General features: G+C 41.5%; 2 protein-coding genes across 2 annotated transcripts; one reads left to right on the top strand and one right to left on the bottom strand.

The window, feature by feature from the left end:
* Positions 1–261: 261 nt before the first annotated feature.
* Positions 262–1,766, top strand: mdh2 (malate dehydrogenase 2, NAD (mitochondrial)). The gene has a single exon (XM_058648516.1). It carries the CDS (start codon positions 387–389, stop codon positions 1,398–1,400), a length of 1,014 nt encoding a protein of 337 aa, XP_058504499.1. The 5' UTR covers positions 262–386; the 3' UTR covers positions 1,401–1,766.
* A 498-nt stretch (positions 1,767–2,264) lies between these two features.
* rspo3 (R-spondin 3) lies at positions 2,265–15,671 on the bottom strand. The gene is made up of 6 exons (XM_058648517.1): positions 14,829–15,671; positions 10,159–10,353; positions 9,527–9,670; positions 9,162–9,308; positions 8,815–9,000; positions 2,265–3,313 (listed from the first exon to the last, which is right to left on the bottom strand). The coding sequence occupies exons 1-6, from the start codon at positions 14,926–14,928 to the stop codon at positions 3,090–3,092; spliced, it is 996 nt and encodes a 331-aa protein (XP_058504500.1). The 5' UTR covers positions 14,929–15,671; the 3' UTR covers positions 2,265–3,089.
* Positions 15,672–22,024: the final 6,353 nt, after the last annotated feature.

The following is a 22,024-nucleotide window of genomic DNA, read 5'->3' as shown; positions in this document are numbered from 1 at the left end:
GGAAGGCCGTGATCTGCTGTGCTGAATAATTTATTAGAATAAGAAGAAAAAGAAGGGTGTTGGAACTTTGAGCTGTGATTAGTATCTTCGAACTGTAGAGGGCAGCACCACACATCTATGTCGAGAAGCATTAGAAGAAGAACATTTCATATAGTAGCCTATAGCGGACAAAAACAGCGGACCTGGCAACCCTGGATGAAGACACGACGTACATGTACGCGCTGACGTACGTTGGACGTACAAATCATACGACCTTTATTCTCGCGCAAGACAACTGACGGGTCTTCCTGTTCACTCGTGGCTAGAGGACGTTGGTGTCATACAGGAGAGCGGCTTTTGTGGAACTGTCGGTTTTCTGTAAATCAAGAAAATAAACAACAAACAACATGTTTTCCCGCGCCGTCAGACCCACCGTCAACCTCGGCAGGAGCTTGTCCACCTCGGCCCAGAACAACGCTAAGGTGGCGGTGCTGGGAGCATCGGGCGGCATAGGCCAGCCGCTCTCCCTGCTACTCAAGAATAGCCCCCTGGTGAGTCACCTCTCTCTGTATGATATCGCTCACACACCCGGGGTGGCTGCAGATCTCAGCCACATCGAGACAAAGGCCCAGGTAACCGGCCATATCGGTCCCGACCAGCTGGACGCTGCCCTTCGGGGTTGTGACGTCGTGGTCATTCCAGCCGGTGTGCCCAGAAAACCCGGCATGACCCGCGATGACCTCTTCAACACCAACGCCACAATTGTAGCCACCTTGGCCGATGCCTGCGCCCGCTTCTGCCCCGAAGCTATGGTCTGTGTTATCGCCAACCCTGTCAACTCCACTATCCCCATTCTATCAGAGATCATGAAGAAGCATGGCGTGTACAACCCGAATAAAGTGTTTGGTGTCACAACATTGGACATTGTCAGAGCAAACGCGTTTGTGGCAGAGCTCAAAGGCCTTGACCCAGCTCGTGTCAATGTACCAGTCATTGGAGGTCATGCTGGGAAGACCATCATCCCCCTGATCTCCCAGTGCACACCCAAGGTCGAGTTCCCTGCTGATCAGCTGGCCACCCTGACTGGCAGAATCCAGGAGGCGGGCACAGAGGTAGTGAAGGCCAAGGCTGGAGCTGGATCTGCAACCCTCTCCATGGCTTATGCTGGTGCCCGCTTCACCTTCTCCGTCCTGGATGCCATGAATGGAAAGGAGGGTGTTGTAGAGTGTGCTTTTGTGAGATCCGAGGAGACGGAAAGCAAGTACTTCTCCACACCACTTCTCCTGGGGAAGAACGGCATTGAGAAGAACCTTGGTCTGGGCAAGCTGACCGCCTTTGAGGAGAAGCTGGTGGCTGAAGCCATGGATGAGCTGAAGGCTTCAATCAAGAAGGGCGAGGATTTTGCAGCCAAAATGAAGTGAACAGGAGACTTTTAGTCAGTTGAAAATCCAATGTTGGCTGTAAATGTTAATTTGACCCGTCTTAATTTAAAAGGCATCTGGTAAATCTCAAGGTCCGTCACAGTGTTTCCTCTCTTTTTGCTTTGGTTTTAGCATCAGGATCATCTTTATTTCACAAATGTATTTGTGTACATACTATACAACGGTTTATCTATATTATACAAAATGTCAAATTTAAACAAAATCTTTATTTTCATGGATAGTCTGTATTTATGTGGATTTCTCCAATGAATGTAATGAGGAGGAAATACTGTCATCATGCCCACTGATGTTACTGATAAGCAAAATGTCCACTCCACCAATAAAATGGTTTGCTTTAAAAATAAATCCTGTATTTCTTGTTTTTATTATTTACTTAAATATGTAAGCTCAACAGCATTAACCCCTAATAACCCATAAACTGAAACGTGTCAAATGTTGACTAATACTTTTATTGAACCTAATATAGTCCTTTATTTGTCCGCAATGTGGAAAATGACAATGTTACAGCAGCAGAGACAGTAAAGGTAATAAATAATAAACATGCATTGCCAAACAATGTACAGTATATAAAGATATTAACACTAAAACTAATCCAGATAAGTTTCTCATGTAGTTATATTTGTTTTTTGCCACAGTGACTTGTTAGTTTAGGCGGTCTTTTAATGATTCACATTACTGACTTCAGAATAAGTGTCCGAAATGATCCTATGGTTTACTACTAAATGTCAAGTATTTGTGTCTTAATGAGCTTAGTATACCATATTGACACTGAGAAGTGTTTAAGCATTACAGGTGGGTTTTACAAGATGGCTGTCGGGTGAGAAAATGGATAGCAGACACAGGTACAAACCATTATAGTTTTATTGACATACAGGTGCTTTTGGTTCCTTGTCCAGGAGCTTTAATGAGAGCACAGACTCAACTTGTACAAAGAAAAACCAGTGGTAGATTAGATTTACTTAAACTAGCTTTTCTCCAACACATACATATCGTATGCTAATGGTTTTTAGCTTAACTTTGTGTACCTTGCTCCTTTGATTCATGGCGTGCATGTTCTCCTACAGCTGCCGTGATTATGAAGATGTCACAAGATGGCAAGAGCAAAATCACTTTTGACTTTTGTTTCTTTACAAATTATGCACCAAATAAAATAAGAGATCTAAAGAACAGGAACAATAATAAACAATTGTTCTACATAATGTTGCAAAATCTACATTCAAAAACCAAGATGCGCAACGTTGTACCAGGGCCCCATTAAATAACCATATTAACAAGCACATAGTGAAATGTCATTGTCTCTCTGTTCATCTGTCTGCCAGTCCTCTACACAGTCAGAGACACCTCTCCTTTTGTTCTTCAGTCCCAACAGCAGTCCCAGCTGTGTCTCCTGGACTTAGAAACAGGCACTCTCTCAGTGGTGAATGTGAAGGAGTAGAGGCTACAGGGTAGAAAAAGAAAAACTTTTTGAAGTCCATAGTGGCCCAAGCCTTGTGAGTGAATGCGCCCCAGCCCAGTTGTGCACAAACAGTATCTTCAAATCATACATGTAGCAGCAACTCCCCTGCAGTGAGGAGGTGAGGTGGGCAAACCGTGGGTGAAGGTGGGGATGTTTTGGAGGGTGAAGAACAGGAAGATAACAGGAGGAAGTTAGGGAGGCACTACAGAGCACTACTGTACAAGGCTGTCTGCTGGGGACACGGGCTCTGTGTCATGGCCTCTGCGATGCCTGTGCTCTGTTTTGTTCCTGTTGTCAGAGTCCTCACGTTCACCTGAGTGTCTCTCCCTCTCACGTTCCCTTTCCCTCTTCTTCTCTCGCCGCCCCTCTTGGTTCTCCTTATCTTTGCGGTTGTTGCGATTTCTCCTTTCTCTTCGCTCATTCTTCCTCCGTCCTCCTGCAGGGTAAGAACACGGCATAATCAATATTTGCAGAGAAGGTTAAGAGTTTCTTTTCACATGTTCTTAACATTTAGTTAGATTTAGAATACACTTCATCTTCGGTCCCTTTTTTTGGTAGTTCACTACCTTAGTGTAGTGAATAACCTTGTATGCAGTTAGACCATTCTGCTTCCTGACCTTGCAAATAAAACACCAGTAATGCTCTGGCTGTACCACTAGGTGGCAGCATTCACTCACAGACAGTGGCCACATTGCAGCCCTCTTCCCTGTGATGAGCAGACCTTTGTCCAAAATAGAAAACCTTTAAATAAACCCCCGGTTTATCTGTTCTTGCGACACCATCTCATAAACAAAACCAAGAGTTTTGGAATGCTGAAGTTTTATCTCTACTCGAGCCACAGCTATTAATGATAATAACAAGATCCACCCCTAGGGAGGCTGGAGACAGGACCTGCAAGTGAAAGCAGAGGAGGCCCTTTCCTGTTGTTGTACTACTGCTGTTCATGTGTGAGTGGAGTGGAGCAGCACGGCCTGCTTGGCTGGCCAGCTGGGGATTGTGAAACTGCTGAAGTAGGCAGTAGGCACAGACACAGGGGGGGGAGAGAGAAAGAGATCTGTGTCTCTCTGTGCATCTCTCCACTATCAGCTTCACATATTGCCCCCCCCACTCAAATCGTCTCCCTCTGTTTATTAATCAAAGTTGGGCTCTGACAGAGAGTGTGTCTGAGCCTCACTTTAGTGATACTAAGCTCTACCTGTCCACTCTGTTAAATCTAGCAGGCTTTGTAGACAAGAGTTACACTTAAGCGCAACTATTAATATGTGCAAGAACACAATTTAGATATCACAGAGTTCAGTTTAATTGCCCAAATTAACCTAAAAGATAATAAAAACTGCTGGGCACATGGATGGATGAATGGATGGAAGGAGTAATCTGGTGCACTGACTCATGCAGGGTCTGCCCCGCGTCCTCTATAAACACAGGAAGTCCCCTTTGCTCTCATTGTTTTCACTACACTGACACCATAACTATTTACAAGTTCAGTGGATTAGTCATACTGTAGCCCCCGTGCTTTTGTTGAGCCAGAGGAGAAACCTAATCCATGCCAGTGTTGAGATGATTAGGAGAGTGTTTATCAAACCAACCTGCAATTGGTTTTTTGGAACAGTTTCTGATGGACTTCTTTTAAACTGTGTGTTGATTAATGTCATCAGGACTATGAGCGGCAGTGAAGGACTAGCTCGCTTTTGGGACAACACATGGAAACCTTCCAGTCACATTATTACAATTGGAACTTGGGAGAAAAGGCTTGATTTCAAGAAAAGCTTTAGTATTGTTCCAAAAATATATGGTTTGCTTATAAGCATCTACTGAATGCACTTTTATTACAAAAAAACTCAATGTCACTAACCTCAGGTGGTGAAAATAATTTGTGTGCATCTCTTTTCTTATTCATCTTGTGAAGTCAAAACCAAACGTTTCACAGCAAAAATAATGGAATTGGCTTCACTCTTCAGATACATGTTTAAACAGCGGCAAAAGTATCTTATGTTGTATTTTGCTCCCAGTCAAAATCAGGGAAATAAAACGTGTCTTCAAAATATCTTTTGCTGTGATGTCTTATTAAGTAGTCAGAAAAAAGTGTTATCCGTCTATCCCTAATTCCTTGTCTCACTTTATCAGGGTTAAATTGAGGCATTTAGTTTAGCATAATGTTAATCTTTTTCTATTTTGTTGGATAGCAATAGCTCATAACTATAAGTTAATGTGTAGGAATGTATGCATAAAAGCGGTTGTCTTTTTCATTCTGTGTTATTCCCCATTAAAGCCCTGCCTGCCCTTTAAACTTAGCCACTCATGTGGACCTGTTGAATATTCTGTGACTGCTGTGTAACTTGTGGAAATCTGTTGCAACACTTTAAAGGGCAGTACATAAAACTGTACTCAGTACACAGAGAGCAGCTTTACCGAATTGGACACTGCAAGAGTGAGTGACTATATTAATGAGAGACAAAGAGCAGTAGAGGGATTAACAGCAAATTTAGGGAGAATATAAAATGAACCAGAGATCAAGGGGAGAGGGAGAGAGAATGAATGATCAAATGAGGGAGCATAAGGGCATTGGGGGTAACAGGAGGTGTGTGCACCGTATAGACTATGTGTGTGCATGTGGTTAGAGGGTAACTGTGTGTTTTATGGTAGCACATCCTCCGTGGCAGGCGTTCTGTCGTCCGGGGAGCTTTTGGCGGGAGCCAGGCCGGGATTAAAGGCTATGGGCTGTCCCACAAGTGGAATGCCTGCAGCATGGCCGCCAGGATGTGATGAGAGGGGTTGTGTGTGTGTGTGTGTGTGTGTGTGTGTGTGTGTGTGTGTGTGCGCGCACGCGCACGCTAAGGTTTACAGAGGCCACATGCAGAGACAGAGAGGTGAACAGCAGGTCTGTCAAAGGACAAATTAGCCAGTGTTAACTTAAGAGGGATGGTAACGTGTGTGTGGAAGAACAGATCCAAGTATTTCTGACTGTATGAGTATGAGTCAAGTATGAGAGCATTTGTCCAACAGTAACAACTCTTTTGTGAAATTATATCTGTAATTTAACGTCAAGAAAGAAAATAAAAACGCTACCTATCATAAAGGGGGGTGCAGGGGATGTACAGTACTCTGCAATAGACAAGCATCTTCAGAGCCGAGCAGAAATACTCATGGTTGCTTCATGCTACAGGAACCAGAGATAGGAATCTGCAGGATACTCCTTCATGGAGTGACCTATGCAGCCTACTACCCTCTACCTTTTTTGGCCAGGAAAAGATTAGCCAAACATAGATTGAGGAACAGAAGCAGGGAATGGCCTGACTATGTCTGAACCCTGTAAAAAGGGAAAACATGGTATCACCAAGATATTCTAACTCTGTGGAGCCACAACAATGTTTATTCCTCCTTTCCAAGTCTTAATGCTAAGCTACGCTAATGACCAGACTTTAACCTTATGTTAGTGGTTTGTATGAACGTCTATGAAAAGATTTGCCTCCTTCACAGATGATTTAATGCATCAGTAAGCATTTTTCAAAAAACCAAGATAGCATGGACAAATTTTGAGGTTTCAATTCAGCAGTTCACAAGCCAAAGGGTGACACTTAGTGGTGTACTTGGATCATTCATGAGTGTGGTATCAAATCACTCATCAAACTGTCAATACACCAATTATTATCAAATATCATTGTGGGTGATCTGAGGCACCCCCCTCACCTCGTCGTAAAAAAAGCTTAAAGAAACGGATCAAAAATGTAATTGTTGCTGGAAAACAATTTCCCCATAGGAAGAAATTAAGTATTGCATCGTATTGTGTTGTACCATATCATACTGTATTGTACCGTATAGTACCTCTTAACAAGAAACCTATCCTTAAATCCTTCAAGAAAATACGTCTGTGGGTTAGCACAATCAAATCTGCTCAGCTTTGAACCAAAAGCACATCAGTTTGGGGCAAAGTTGAAAAAAAAATATAAGAAATACTAAATGCAAACAAGTGAAATGCATTTGATGATTTATACTAAATGTTGTCTACACATTGAGCAATTCTCTAGATCAATAGTTTGAAACCTGAAAAGGTTTCTGTGTTTAGTCATAAGTACGGATGGGATTGTTAAGGGTGGAGACAAAAGGAGGGAGAGAAAATACAAAGGATCTTAAAAATATTTGGAGTGAGTTGTAGGTAAGGATGTGGGAATTTGAGAAATGAGAAACAGGAGGTGAAAGAGGAAGAGCAAAAACAAAGAAGTGGCAATCGTGGAGAAGAGAAGCGATGTTCCGTGGAGAAGGATGGAGAAAGGAGCGAGAGGCAGAACAGAGGAGGGAGAAGAAGCCAAAGGGACAAAGTGTGAAGAAGGAGGAAAGGAAGAGGAGTAGGAGGATGTATCAGTGTCTGAGGGCTGCTGGAGGATTACTGGGGACTCTCTGAGGTCGGACCACTGACCTCCTAGCGTGTGCAGAACATAAACAGCGAGGAGAGGACGCCACAAGGCAGATAATTAGCTCTCATTCACTGCGGATGCTGTCGCAGAAAGGGCAACTAGATAATCTAGGTAACCCTAACCCATGGGGCGAGGTCGATAAATGGGTCTCTGTAGTTTGTTTGTTTGTTTGTTTCTTTTTCTAAATCTTCGTTTCTGTCTTTTTTAGATCAGCAGCTCCACATCGATATATTGGCCTTGGCCCAACTGACTGGGAGCACCAACAGAAAGCTTATATTGGGGTCAGTGTTTTCTTTTTTGTGGTTTAGAGTGTGTGTGTTTGTGTGTGAGAGAGATGGAGAGAATGGATTGGATCAGTACAGATACACAGATAGAAACTGAAAAGTAGAGGGTAGCCAGTGTACCAGCACATTTCAGTCTGCCAGATAATGTTAATCCAGTAGACTCTTTTCACAAATTACCACCAAAACCAACGCTTGCATTAAACTGTGCTTTAGTACGACCCGGGTGCGTGTATGCAACATTGTGCATTTATATTGCCCCGTTTGAAATGGAGAGGGTGTATCTGTATCTGGATTTGTGTGCGCACATGTGTTGATTTGCGTGCATGTGTGAGTTAGTGAGTGTGTTGGCAGCTGTGGGGATAAACCAATACTGATCCCCTGGTCGCCGCATGCCTCCCAGGGGGAGGATGTTGATGTTGAGCTGGCTGTTTCTGCTGCATCACACACACACACACACACACACACATACACACACACACACACACACACACACACACACACACACACACACACACACACACACACACACACACGGACACACACACACAAGGAAATACACGCATGCACACACATACACATATACACAGTGTTTGTTCTGTAAGTGTGAGGCCCCAGGGGGCTGGATCTCAGCCTCCTACCCTGTCTGCGATCTATCATTTAACACTACAGAGCCCAGGCTAAAAAACAACCCGCCGTAGCCACCAACCACCTCAGTAACCACACACATGCAGTACACACACAACACAAAGTGATCATAAATGCTCCACAGGACTGGGTTTTATAAAGAGACGTCTGAAAGCAGTTTCCACTCTATTCATTAGGAATGATCACGCTATTCCCTGTTTACTAGGAGCAGAGAAAGCGGTTTTACTGTTTAAAATTTGAAGAGCTCTCATGGGAAAACACATAACATACCCATTGCAACATGTGTTCCCCCCACTGTCCTCACTCTGACCACAATGACAATCCTCTAAGTAAACAGCCATAGTCCTGAGCGGAAGAACGACTAGCTCTGATTGTACAAGCTGAAGCAGCAAGGTCTGGAATTCATAGAGAGTAGACTGCACCATGTGTCACAAATACAAAGATGGCAGTGATACGTGCAATAGGTCAGCAGCAACTTGTGTCAGAAACAGACAGTGTCTGCTATGTTTTAAAATTCAATTCAGTTTTTCTGTTGTTTTTTTTAATTTTTTTTTAGACTTAGATGCTGAATCTGACGGAATCTGTGTATTCTTTACCTGGACACTTCCTCCTCTTGACCAGACACTCTTTGATCTCTGAAATCTCAGGGCAGGGTTGACCAAAGGGTGACGGGTACTGCAGGACCTGTCGTGTGCGGGTCTCCTGGCCCCGCTTGAAGCCACAGGTTCTACCTGACCGAGAACAGGGGCTCCACTCACTCCACTCACCAACTTCGCAGTGTACTGCAAATGGAGAAGGAGAAATGAGGGGGGGGAAACATTATTCAAGTAATTTCATGTTTGAAATGGGTAGCAACTGTAGCCATTTACAGTAGGAGCCAAACAATTTTGCATGAGCTACTAACTGGATAGGCATCTTTCGTGGTTGCACATATTTGACTGACCTTGTGGTGTGCACTCCATGAGTTGGTCATTGGGCTCGTAGTCCTCTGGACAGACATGGTGGCACCTCCCACTGAGCTGGTACAGGCCTGGCCGGCACTGTGTGCATGTCTCACTGTTCACACATGACTCACACTCTGCGGGGCATCCTGCAAAAACAAAAGCGCAGTTATGTATCTGTTAACGTAGTGGTCAAATTTAGCAGCAAGAATATTTTATGTACCACTTGAGCTCCAGACCAAAGTGAGATTTATTTGGCAAATTGTGTAAAGATAGTGTGGGATACACAGACAATGTGAGCAGGGTTCAACTCCAAACCCCTTGATTTATCCTGGCCCCCTCATAAATGTGAACTGTGGGCACTCACTTTGAACACACTCCCTCTGTGTGTCACTGTGGACTAGCCCATCAGGGCAGCTCTCCAGGCACTTTCCCAGGTGAAGGTAGAATCCTGGTCGGCAGCGTGTGCAGAAGTTCCTGTTGAAGCAGGAGTCGCACTCCGACCTGCACTCTGACAGAGAAACACAGACCCACCGCCAGGGTTTATTTAAACCGTACACGTTATCATGTGTGTCCTGCATGTTAAATATACAGGGTGTCACAGTGTGTGTGCATGTTTGACTGAGAATACAGTCAGGAATATAGGTCACTGAAGGAAGACCTATGTAGCTGCTGATGTATGATGTTAAGTAAAGCTTCACTTGATTTAATGAGTTTCGATTCAATAGACAAAGGCCACTTAATAGGTTAACTACTGTCAAGTTTCAGGACATTCATATGTATACATGACAATGTTTTGAGGCCAATCTTAAGTCTGTCGTGCCAACAAAACATGTAGTTATGGGGGCACATTTAACTCAAGTTTGAAATACTTTTCTGTGTGTGTTTGCAATGAGAGGTTTGTAATGAATTCAATGCCTATCCATGCAGAGGACGACATGTGACGAAACATGAGTCTGGAGTCTCTGGAGACTATTATCAACCCATATTCATGCTTACTTGTGCAGGTGTTTCTTTCTGGGGAGCGTGTGTCATAAAAGCCCGCAGGGCAGGAAGTCATGCACACCCCGATCTGCTTCATCCCAATCCTCTCCAAATGCATGAAGAAGCGTGGCTTGCAGGACAGACAGCCATTGTAGTCAGAGCAGGTCAGACAGCCACCCTGCTGGCACCCTGACCTCACACCAGAGATCTCTGTTGGTGTGCACAGGGAGATGTACACAAATTAATTCTCTCATTTTGTACATTATATCACAACAACACAAAAACTGCTAATCATTGCATTTTAAACAATAGAATAAGAAATGGTCTTAATGGATAATTTGCCAAACCACATTGTCCTAATGCCAACCATGTTTAAAAGTATTGGTAAATAACAGTCTTTTTTTAGCAGGAATGAATCTTTCTGTTGGGATGAACCCATTACTCATCTGGCAGCTTTTCATTAAAACTTGAAGACTCATTTAGCACTAAAACATTAAAATAAGAAAATGTATATATCTGGTGTCTTAACATTCTTTGTCAGCCACCAACGAGATGTAAACCCAAAGAGAACCCTTTATCATCCTTCACAATAAGACATCATGTGGTACATATTTTAAGTGTTTTGGGTTTATATCAGGTTTTGTGTGCGGCTTATGTTATTAAAAACAGAAGGAACTTTGTTTTGTAATATCATAGCCATTTTTTTTCACCAAGCAGCTGCAAGTGCATGTGACAATTCTTTCCCCTCATCTCTTGGTTGCTTCATGCAGCAAGATGACAGTCTTAGCAGCTCAATTAGGTTGGTATGAGTGTGATGCAAGGTTAGAAAATGTTGGTTAATATCTTTGGCTGACACTGGACTTCAGTGCCATGTGGTGTGTGTGTGTGTGAATGTACAGACAATGGGATATTTTAGTTCTGCTATGCTTCCCTACAGACACAGGTCTCGGCTGACAATCTAGACAGTTTGACCCAGGTTTTTACATTTCTGACAAAAAGGTTGTTTCAATGTAGATGTCAGGTCATATTGTCTTCAAGCCTTTATAATTGATAAACAGATACTTCAATAGTTGTACTTAATTGTTGTGGAACTGCTGGATTATATATTATATTATTATACATTATATCTATATATTATATGTTCAGTAATTCAGTAATCAGGGCTAAGAGGAAAAGGAAAACCAGCTATTTTAAGAAGTTATTTCATATATATATATTTACAACTCTATTTATGTACACAAATATTATAGAGTTTGGATGAAGATGATATATTTTACAGTTGTTACAGAGATGATGCACCAGATTAAAGGTGTAGGTTCATTACTGACATATTTTTTAATATCTCCTCACGAACACATTTGCATGTCAACATGACAAAGTGAGTTTAGCTTCAGTTGAAAACATGTGTGGTGTTGAAATATTGTAGACATAAAAAAAAAAGAATCCAAAGGTTGTAAAACTCAGGACTGAATCAAAGAGGAAGCGGTGCATTAAGGGGAATTTCATACAGCCCGCCTGATGGAAATGCTTGTATATCTAGTATCTGATTGCACTTTGTGGACAAATACATCATCACAGAGGGTTGGGTGGTTAGACGTGTATATATGCACCGAAAACCACCAGCAATGACAACGTCCGTGCTGTTGTGTAGTTCAGAGAAGATCTTTTGAGCCCTTGATGATGCTGATGTTACAATTACTCTATCTGAGTCTTTATCAGGGGATGTGTTTAACTAACTCTCTGTTAGAAAAGCCAACATTTAGTTAAACTCAGAATGTGTCTATTGATACTGAGACATTGTTTGTAAATTGTTTCAGTAGCTACATATGTTAGGCAAATCACCCCCCCCCCCCCCCCCCCCCCCAAGCAATCAAGGCATTGGTTTTCCTCTCCAGCCTTGGCACTGGATGCCAATGGCTTAAGCGGGCCTTCATTCTTTTTCTCCAAGTTTAAACTTTAGCTGTCAGTTTACAATAGATCATGGATTCTTTGTTTAAAATATCTCAACAATCTTTACAACTGTTGTCCATTTGCCCACATGTGTTTCTGCCAAGATCCCCTGATTCACTGAAGTCTTAAGACGCAGGAATTTGGCCTTGCCCTTGCACTTGCGCCAACAAAACCTCAGTTGGAGAGTGGTATCTTGCATAACATACCAACAAAGTCGCATATGAGTAAACACGATCACATGCCAGTACACACACAAACACACAGATGGAGAAACTAGAAACGCAACAAAACAAAAGTAACAAAAAAATTGCTCAAACTACTAAATGTTTGCCTTTTTAAAATCCCATCACCTTCGATTTCCCTCCTGTTACGATACACATATAGCCATATATATAAGGACTAAATCCATTCATGCTCATCTTCCATGACGACGATCTGTATACTTATACTTTATAGAATACGTACATAATTGCCACCATTAGCAACCAGGCCATCATTTCTGGATGCATCATCACAGACAGGAAGCCCAGAACTTGGGTTCTATCTCTGCATGGTCATTTTGGCCTTTTCACCGAATGGTCATTGACTCTCAACTCACTCTTACCCCCCTCTTTCCCTCTGAAGTCTGTACTCATTTATCCCTTCACCAGCTAATCTCCCCATCCTCCCCGACATCTCAGGAAGCGTTAGATATCTGCCTCCTTGGAGGAAGTTTGGATTCTTAGAAGCATCAATTAAAGGGCACTGAGTATATGCTACAGATTACTCCATCCTAAAAAGCGCTTAACGGAAGTGTAAGGAAGTTTCAACTGCTGCAGTGCCTTTATTTCATCTGTAGAACAGAAGCACGCCACAGTATATTATACAGAGAAAAGAAAGTCTTCTCAAAAAGCAGAAAACTGTGCTGTTTCAAGTCTTGGGCCACAGTAACACACATAGTCTTGAGAAACTCTTTAATTTTGTTTAGGGGAAAGTAAACATTTATTTTAAGTAAGTGAATAGTTTTAAGTAAACGTTTTTTTATATTTTGGCATTGATGGGGCATATAGAGTATAAAGCTGATTCCACTGCATGTATGCAACACAAACACATTCAAGGGATAATAATCAAGTCATTGATGATCAACTTATTCATTTTTTCTTTGCCCTATTATGTGTTCTTGCTGTTTTCTTTCTTGCCTTTTTTCCCTTCAGTGTTCAGTGTTCATGTTCATTAACTGCGAAACAAAAACACACTCTTGATTGAAATAAACTACATTTAACAGTGTCGGTAAGAGCAAAGTTGCCCCAGAGACCTCTTTAAAACTACATAATAAACACTCCGTTAACCCCAGAAGCTACAGCTCCCTGCTTTTTTGGAGGAAAAAAAAGTCTACTTTGGTGGTCATGAGAGAAAAAAAAAGACAACCAAAGTGTCTGCAAACAAAAGTAAAGACAAAGTGGTATAAAAAGACGTTTTAGCCCCAGGTGGCACAGATAAAAACATCACTCCGAAGGTCTCGTATTGTAGATCACAGACAGTTTTCAGCCACGCTGGCAAGTAATACCTTGAATACTCCAGCTATCACTGCTCCTCTCTAATAGACTTAGTCACAGCACACATCTGGAGATCCTCAGTGATAAAGTGTGGACAGGAAGAAGAGAAAAGTATACTTTATTGACACTTATTTTGTGGTCTTGAGTGGAAAAAAGGCTGTTCATGGCCCATGAGATTACAAATCATTTTGGACCACAGGGAGATACAAGTGAGTGTTTCCGTCATAGAAAAACTATAGTGTTCATATTGAGGCTACTGTCAAATTAACATTCACTCATTGTGAAGAGTAAAGGAACAAGACGGGGTATGATTTTATGATTATGATTCAATGAGTTAATGAGTTCATTGTGTCACCTGAAGCCCGCGCTGTGTGATTTAATGGCAACATAAACGCAATTAGACAATGCTGTAGATGAAGGAAATGAGTAACCATTGAAAGTACATCACCAAATATGGGAAGTGAAGCTGTGAGTGTCCATTTGAACACTATCTGATCTGCCCTGACACTAGACTCCTTGCGTCTGCGGCTCTGGCCGCTAGAGAGCGACGGGAACCAGGAGACTGTGCGCGCAAAGAGGAGCGGCTTTTGGTGAAAGGGAGAACAATCAATTAATCCACTTAAGCTTCAAATGAAACACATTGTGGACTGATCATGGTGAAATTATTGAAAGAATTAAAGATGTGCTATACGGTCACAGAGCTGTTCAGCTGGAGCTGGAGCTGGAAAATTAAATGAAGAAGTAAATAAATTACGCAGCGTAACGGGGGTGAGGGAGTGCATGTACCTCATTACGTTTAAGAGGTAGACGTTCTCAATGTGACAATATATACGTGTATTTTTTAAAGAAATATGTTAATACATATTTCTTTAAAAAATAAATATGTTCATACACATTTCTTTAAAACCGATAAAGCGTCAGCTGTAGCTAGTAAGTTCATAAAAAAGAGTACATACTAATATAAATGCAACATTGTGCCCAGCGTTCTTAATAATGGTCCTGCGGAGCAGGCTGAATATCAGACTATATTTTTTGCGACAAATTATACTGAATGACCTTTGTGGTGGCATGACACGTTTTAAGTAGCCAAAAGGGACAAATAAATGATGTTTATTGGGATTATAACAATAAAGTGAAATAATGTTAGGAATTAATAAGAAAACATGCACCAAACACCTGCAGCATCACTTTTATACTCACGTTTATGTTGCCGGTGCCTGGAGCTGCTGTGCTGCTGACAACCAGTGTAATCCATGCAGTGCAAGATGATCAAAACAAAGGAGATCAGTTGTAATTGCATAGTAGCCCAGAGGTGAGACTCGTAAAGCCAATATCAATGTCAAGACACTTTATGGATAAGATTCCGTTTTCTTCCGCCAGACGGTCGCAGAAGGTGATAATTCCTAAACACAGGAGGACCTCCAGCTATGAATTGGGATGGCCCAATAGTTCCTGGGCCGCTGGAACTGTAACATCGTGGAGAGGGTCTTCACATGTGCCGAGAAAGCCAATTATCTGTTATCCGTGCTGTGATAAAGAGCATTCCCTCCAAAAAAAACCCAGAAAAACAACAAACACAGAAAAATGTCGATTTTCATCCGTTTTGCGCAAGAGGACGGTAGAATCAAACATTAGTAATGACCAGAAAATCAAAAATATGTATTGGACAGGTTACAACTGGCATTACTCTCAAGAAGTTTGTCACATACATCCATTTGTAGAACTCCAAATTGACCTCTCTCCCTGCGTCTCCGTGTTTCCCAGTGGAGATGCGCCGTGCGTCCCGGTGTGTGCCTTGATGTGCCAGACGCACTGAGGGTCTCTCCGTAATCTCAGCATCAACTGGAGCAAAGATGCGTAAAAGCCACCAAGGAAACCAAAACGAACGACCACAAATTCAATTTCTAAAATAAACGTGTCACAGTCCCTTTCTCTGTCAAACTCACACCTCCTGTCTGGCTCGCATAGACCGGCAACTGAGCCTTCGCAGTTCCAGCGCTTTTCTGCTTTGCCATGCACTCCCCTCCTGACGGCCCGCTGATGACTTCAACACACACACACACACACTCTCTCTCTCTCTCTCTCTCTCTCTCTTTAGAGGGCTTGCCCTCTAAAGTTTATTTAGAGGGCAAGCCCCCCGCTTCAGAGAAGAGAGATAGAGAGAGAGAGAGAGAGAAGAGAGTGAGAGAGAAATAAAGAGAGAGGGGAAGGTATATACTTATATATTTATCTCAGAGTGAATATAAGAGAGTTATGGAAATGTGTTGTGCTGCAGCTCTACAGCTTCGCGTGTTTCCATGTGTTATTGTAGCCACTGTCTGTGTGACTGTAACCCCAACATCATTCACATGTTGAGCTTTTGTTTTGTTTTGCATGTTTTAAGTGATACAAATACCAAGACTTGCCCATAATATCTACAAAAACAAATGTAGGCTATTACAAAATTAATTTTATCTACTGCACATTCCAGAGGTGATGCTTGTTGCCCCATTCATTCTTTCTCTTCTGATCTTTTAAATATTTGTGTGAGGGAGATTTCCAAATTCATCTCAAATTCTGACTAAGATGATAGTTTATTATCATCATCTTCTTTAGCCGCACAGAAAGTAAACAAAGTAATGTCACAATGAGCCATCAGACTGTTGTGCAAAACTGTAGGACTTACTGAACATTTACAGACGTGTTGAGTTATATAATGGGCAGCTGGTGATGAAGATGAAGGGAGAAATGGTTTGATTAATCAATGAAATTTTCTTAAGTTAATTTTGGTGGAGGGAAAACATGTTAAAGTTTCCATCAGCTGAACCTTTTTTTGCAGCATTTTATCTCATTACCTCTAGAGGGAGTTCACTCCATAAAAGCTTGAATCCCATTGACATGACAGAGATGCATGTGGGTTATGGTAAACTGTAGGACTTGACCTTGTTCTGTTCAAGTGTGATGATGCTGTGTGTAGTTAGAATGCAGAGGAAAGATGAAGAGAATTTTTGCAGATAAAAACTGTATGACGTGAGCTTTCTCCTTTATTTTTTTTATTATCACATTGAGCTATCATTGCACAATGTGCCCCACCAACAGAGCATTGGCCTGTGGGTTTACATGTTTGCTGGTAAATATTCTAATACTGAAACTTACAGTAATACCACCAGGTTTAGTGAATTGCAGCCTCTCAGATCAGAGCAGAGTAAGGCGAAGTCTAAGACTCATTTGTCTAACTTGTGTGTTGATGTTTAGGGGGAACAGTATGCACAAACCCTGTGCTTCTCCTCACTGTGGCTTCTGGTCTGCCATCAGTCATTGTGCTGGCGAAAGCAATGCAAACACAGTGTGGGCTCTTTTCTTGAGAACACTCCCTGTTTGTCCTGTACTGACTCACGACCAAGTCAGCGACAACTCACAGAGACTGTCCAATTGTTTTTAAACCCTTTCACCTTCACCTTGACACAGACCAGTGATTCCAAAAACACAAAAGATGTGTGCCTCTAATATGCAAATTGGAAATGTCAAAAGGTTTAAAAGAGATGCTAGAATGAACAAACCTGTAATGCCTCCACCAGACTGAAGCGAGACTGTTATAGTATGTTAAATTAACCTTTTTTTCCAATGGGGGAAAAAAATATGGCAAAATACCATGATGAAAAATTAATGAAAAATTACAAAATTTCCCTCCTCCCTCTCCTATGTGCCAACACGTTGGTGTAAGGGATATAGAAGAATAATGCTTGTCTTTGTGTCCAGTCTGAACTGGTTCTACCATCCCATTGGAGCATTGGTGTGTGTGCGAGGAAGGTTAAGGTCACTTGGTCAGTCCCTGTGACCGTCCAGTGAGAGAATCAGTCGACACCTGTAAATGAAGTCGGGCAGGTGCATAAACCCTCCCAACTAAGGGTGGATGAACACAACACAATTTCTTCACTAATACCACATCAAGTCCTATTTTAACCTTAATCTATTTTAAGCTATGTTCTCAGGGGGCATGAGAGCGTATGTCATTATTCTTGCTGACTCAAAGTTTGTCACCACTACATATTTTGCTTCTTAATATTAAATGATTGATGTTTTTGTTGTACTATGTTTTAGCATGACTAAAGGGAATATGCTTCATTGATGACAACTGCAGTTCATCTCATGGAAGACTCAGTGAAGAAATAAGGAAAGAATGAAAACTTATTTGAATTTTAATCAACTGCAAATATTGTGTAACCGTAAAAATGACCGCATGTGTTTTTAATTTCTTTCCTTCTTGTGCAATTGAAATGCAAAAACTACCTTAATCAATCTTACTACCAGTGGTTCCATCATTAAAAATGCATGTTTTATAGGTATGCAGCGCCCAAACGATGACATATTGATGAAGTATCCTCCATGCTTCAGCAGTAAAAAAAATAAATGGACTGGAAGCTTCTCCAGGGTGTACCTCTCCTTTCACCCTGTGTCAGCTGGCATTGGCTCTAGCGCCCTGTGACTCTTGTGAGGATGATAAATATTATATATTTTTTAGGTTTTAGACATTCAAAATTTGACTGAGAATATTAAGCACATGTGAATGAGTCAAAGCTTTATATGTCCATCTGTTGCAGAAATCCACCTCGTGACTTAGTACCTCAGGAAGTGATAGTGACTCACTGATGTGTTAAATCTACCCTTAACCTGTGCTCTGGTCATCTTTCCAAAAGCATTCTGTTACTCTTTCCCTCTCTGATCACCAAGAATCAGCATCCTGCATGACGGAAATCTCAAATTACGTTGTAATTCACAAGTTGTTCTGGTCTTTTCACTGTAATAAAAGCTCATTTTAAACATGCATACGCTAAACATGACTCGTATTGCTGTCAGTGACGATTAATTAGCCCAACACTCTAAATTTCATCTACATCTGAAGGTCAGTTAACAGTTTAAATGTGTAGTTTTTATTTATCCATACTCACCATACACAGTGAATCAGCATTTTCCCATGGTCCTTTTATGTATTTGAAGATTATTGTATGTTGTTGACTAGGAGATTGTTGTTGGTGTTCCCGAGTAAAGATGATCTTTTGAGACAGGCTTTAGTTTTTGTGTTAAAGATAAATAAACATTTATTAAATCCGACAATTTTCAGTTGAACCCCATCCCGATCGCCAAGAGAACAACATGTGTAACCAGGGGATCAACTTAGGGGATCAATACAAACACGGATGCTGTTGTTTTTCTATCACTATAGCAATGTCCAGTCAGTTTTAACACCGCAGAGACAAGTTTAAGCCAAAAATATTGTGTGTAAAATCCAAAATGTTATTTCAATTCAAAGTTGATCAGACACTAATTACATTTATCATCCCAGCACAGAGAAGGAATATCAGTTATGCAGATGCCCAGCCATTATACCGATATGACATTGAACAAATCCATTTATCTCGACCTCATCATGAAAACCCTGCCCTTAATCCTCAAGTACATCACTAAAGCAAACATGTCACTGCCACACATGGCTTACGCCTATGAACCCCAAACATTCATTCCGCAGCCTATGACTCATAAAATTCCCAGATGACAGTGACAATGTTGAGCCACCGTCCTGTCATCAGCTCATGAATTGGACTGGGCTCTCTGTGTGGACAGCAATTGATAGTGCATGCCTCACTGCGGTCTGTGAAAATATAGTGGCTTAATCTTTGGCATTATAAGAAGTTTTTCTGACACTGCAGCCATTAAAGCTGCAAATATCCCAGTGGCAATCGTGTGGATTCTCTCAGCATGAAGCAACTAGAGAAAGATCATGACGGGCAGCAGAGGGTGCGCAGTGTTATGAAAATAGACGTGCACACATACATAAATAAATACAGACTTTTACACTCTAACAATTCTGATTCTTGACGTTCTATAATACATTCAGACAGGCAGGATTAGATTGATATACAAACACAATCAAGACGGATGCATGTGTCAGAAGGTGGGACAACCTTATCTTAAACAGTAACACAGTATGTCATTTCTACCACTAGGAGTCTCTCAGTCAAAGCAAAAAGACCTAGTTCGATGACAGTGAAGCAGCGTTGGATGATGGGAATTGATGCCTTTGTTGTCTCCTTTATTTCCCCTGTGACACAATAAAATGAAAAACAAAAGACAACACACTGCCTAACAAGTAGTTTCTGAATATTTACTTCCTTTATTTATTTTTTTCAAAGTTGATTTGCTTTGGAAGCTACAGTAGAGACTATAGAGCGAAATATGTTATTAGAAGGTAAACAAAACAAAATATGGATTTCTATGGATTTAAAGAGCATTGGAAATGTTTTGGCTAATGTAGTCTTGCAGTTTTTAGATATTTTAATGCAAAACATAGCACATATTTTAATGTGTTTGTATGTGAGTGCTGTATGTGGTTGTGTGTATGCTGGTGTGAATGAGGGGCATTGTTTAGTAAGAGCAATTGTGGAGAAAGACAAGGACGACTACTGAGCGCGAGAGTCAGCTGTACACACACACACACACACACACACACACACAGAATGTGCTAAAGTCTGTGTGTCTTTTACCATGGAAGTGACCTAAAGAGGAATCCCTAAACAGGCCTGACTAATTTGGCCATGAGCGTGGCATTAACTACACATTCCTTCCGAAGTGGCGTCTCCACTTCCCTCTCCCCCCTTTGACAGCAACACTTTAAATAAACCGAGCACAGAACTGTTAAGAAAGGCCACCGCTCTTGGAGTTTGACCCTAGGTACAACCTCGACTGATGTATTTCCGCTTCTTTTTGCCTCTCCTTGAGAAAAGTTACTGCCCAGTGGATCGTCAAAGTGCCTAGAAGGGGAAAAAGAAAAGAAAGCCCTGATTTTAGATTAGAGGAAAAGTCATTGAGCAAAGCCAGCCACCTTTTGACAAGAGTGAGAAAGTTTCTTGCTTCTTTCTTATGAAGTTGTGGTGAGAAAATGACAACATACCAGGGATCAAACGCTGCTACCCAGGGAATTTTAATCATTGTAGGAAAAAAAAAAAAAACAACATATTTTATTCCCATCAGTTGTTGCCGGGCAACAGGTGAGGCAAACCCCAGGTATTCCCTGTGTGTGTGTGTGTGTCGGAGCGCAGATCAGGGTGCACAAAGAAGAACCTCTGGGTTATTTTATTAATCTGCATGGGGAGTCTTTTTTTCTTACTGATAAACCCTTTCCGCCCTGGCTTTATAGCAGGTGGCCTCTCTGCCCTTGACTTTTGTCTTGTGATTGTTCAGCTCTGCAGGGACCAGTGTTAGGGATCCCCTTCAAAGAGAACCTGTGTGTTAGAGATACCCTGAGAACAGAGAACACGGTAATAATTAATAAAATGTATTCTATCATGCAAACACTGTAAATCATTTTTGTTGACTTTTTACAGAACACATATGGTGCAAGAACAGTCGTGAAGAAACTTCAAGATTACTCGCTATAAGAAAGTTGAAAGAAGGCAGATGGCCTGAGCTTTATTTTTCTAGTGAACAATTTCCTCTCACTCTAAGGGGTCCTAATGGAAAGACTCTGAATTAAAACATGTGCGAATGTACAATTCAGCGCTCGGTTTCTCACCCAGGCAGAACAACCCTGGCAAACCGCACTGAAAAGAGAATTTGTCTTTTGATGAAGAAAATTAATGCGGACATTTTTCCATCCAGTGAAAAAATTAGGTCTCATTCCCTCTTCCAGCGAGGCTCAGTGTTGGCCACATCTGTTCTGCTGGAGTTACCAGTGGCTAATGTTGGGTTATTGATTTCAGGAACTGTTGAGACAGGGCGGTTTTAACAGTCAACAAATAGCTTCTCAGATGTTCCAAACATTGAGACATTGGAGTGATGCCTCGCTTTTCTCAAATACACCACAATATATTTCACTGGAGCAGTTGGAACAGTTCTGACAATTAAGCCTTTTGCAGTGTTGCCTATATTTCCAGATTGTTTTGAGGTGTTTCAAGGATCCTGTTGCAAAGGAAGTAAAATAAACAATGTCAGAACTCAGTCAACTTGATCCAACAACAGGTATACACAACTACTAGTTAGTAAAACCATATTCAGACTTTTGAAAATGGCCAAGGGCATTATTCAAACATGTACTGTATGATGTCCAGATCCACTTTTGCTAGTTAAACAGCGGCTACTGTGCCAAGCACAAGGTTGTATTTAGTCACCCATTCCTTAAAAAAGCTAGATGTGTGTGTACCATAACAGACATTATAAAGGCAGATTCACGAGGAAGTACAAGTGTGTGAACAAACCAAGTAGAGTTTAAACACGTTTTGTGCCATGTAGGCTCATATTACTGAAAAATTATACCTTAAAAAATTGTGAAAGACTATATTCACGTTACCAGACAAAACACACATTACTGCAGTGTTTTGTTCTGTTCTGTTTTTTTTCCATCAGAACTGATTTTCAGGGCT

This window comes from Solea solea, chromosome 13 (assembly GCF_958295425.1).
Source record: "Solea solea chromosome 13, fSolSol10.1, whole genome shotgun sequence".
Lineage (NCBI taxonomy): Eukaryota > Metazoa > Chordata > Actinopteri > Pleuronectiformes > Soleidae > Solea > Solea solea.
This window is presented reverse-complemented; position numbering and strand designations above follow the sequence as displayed.

Excerpts from the sequence above, each read along its gene's own strand:
- mdh2 (XM_058648516.1), top strand. The coding sequence starts at position 387 with ATGTTTTCCCGCGCCGTCAGACCCACCGTCAACCTCGGCAGGAGCTTG.
- rspo3 (XM_058648517.1), bottom strand. The coding sequence starts at position 14,928 with ATGCAATTACAACTGATCTCCTTTGTTTTGATCATCTTGCACTGCATG. Across the intron at positions 10,354-14,828 it reads CAGGCACCGGCAACATAAAC|AGATCTCTGGTGTGAGGTCA; the intron begins GTGAGTATAAAA and ends GCACACCAACAG. Across the intron at positions 9,001-9,161 it reads CATGGAGTGCACACCACAAG|TACACTGCGAAGTTGGTGAG; the intron begins GTCAGTCAAATA and ends CTCCATTTGCAG.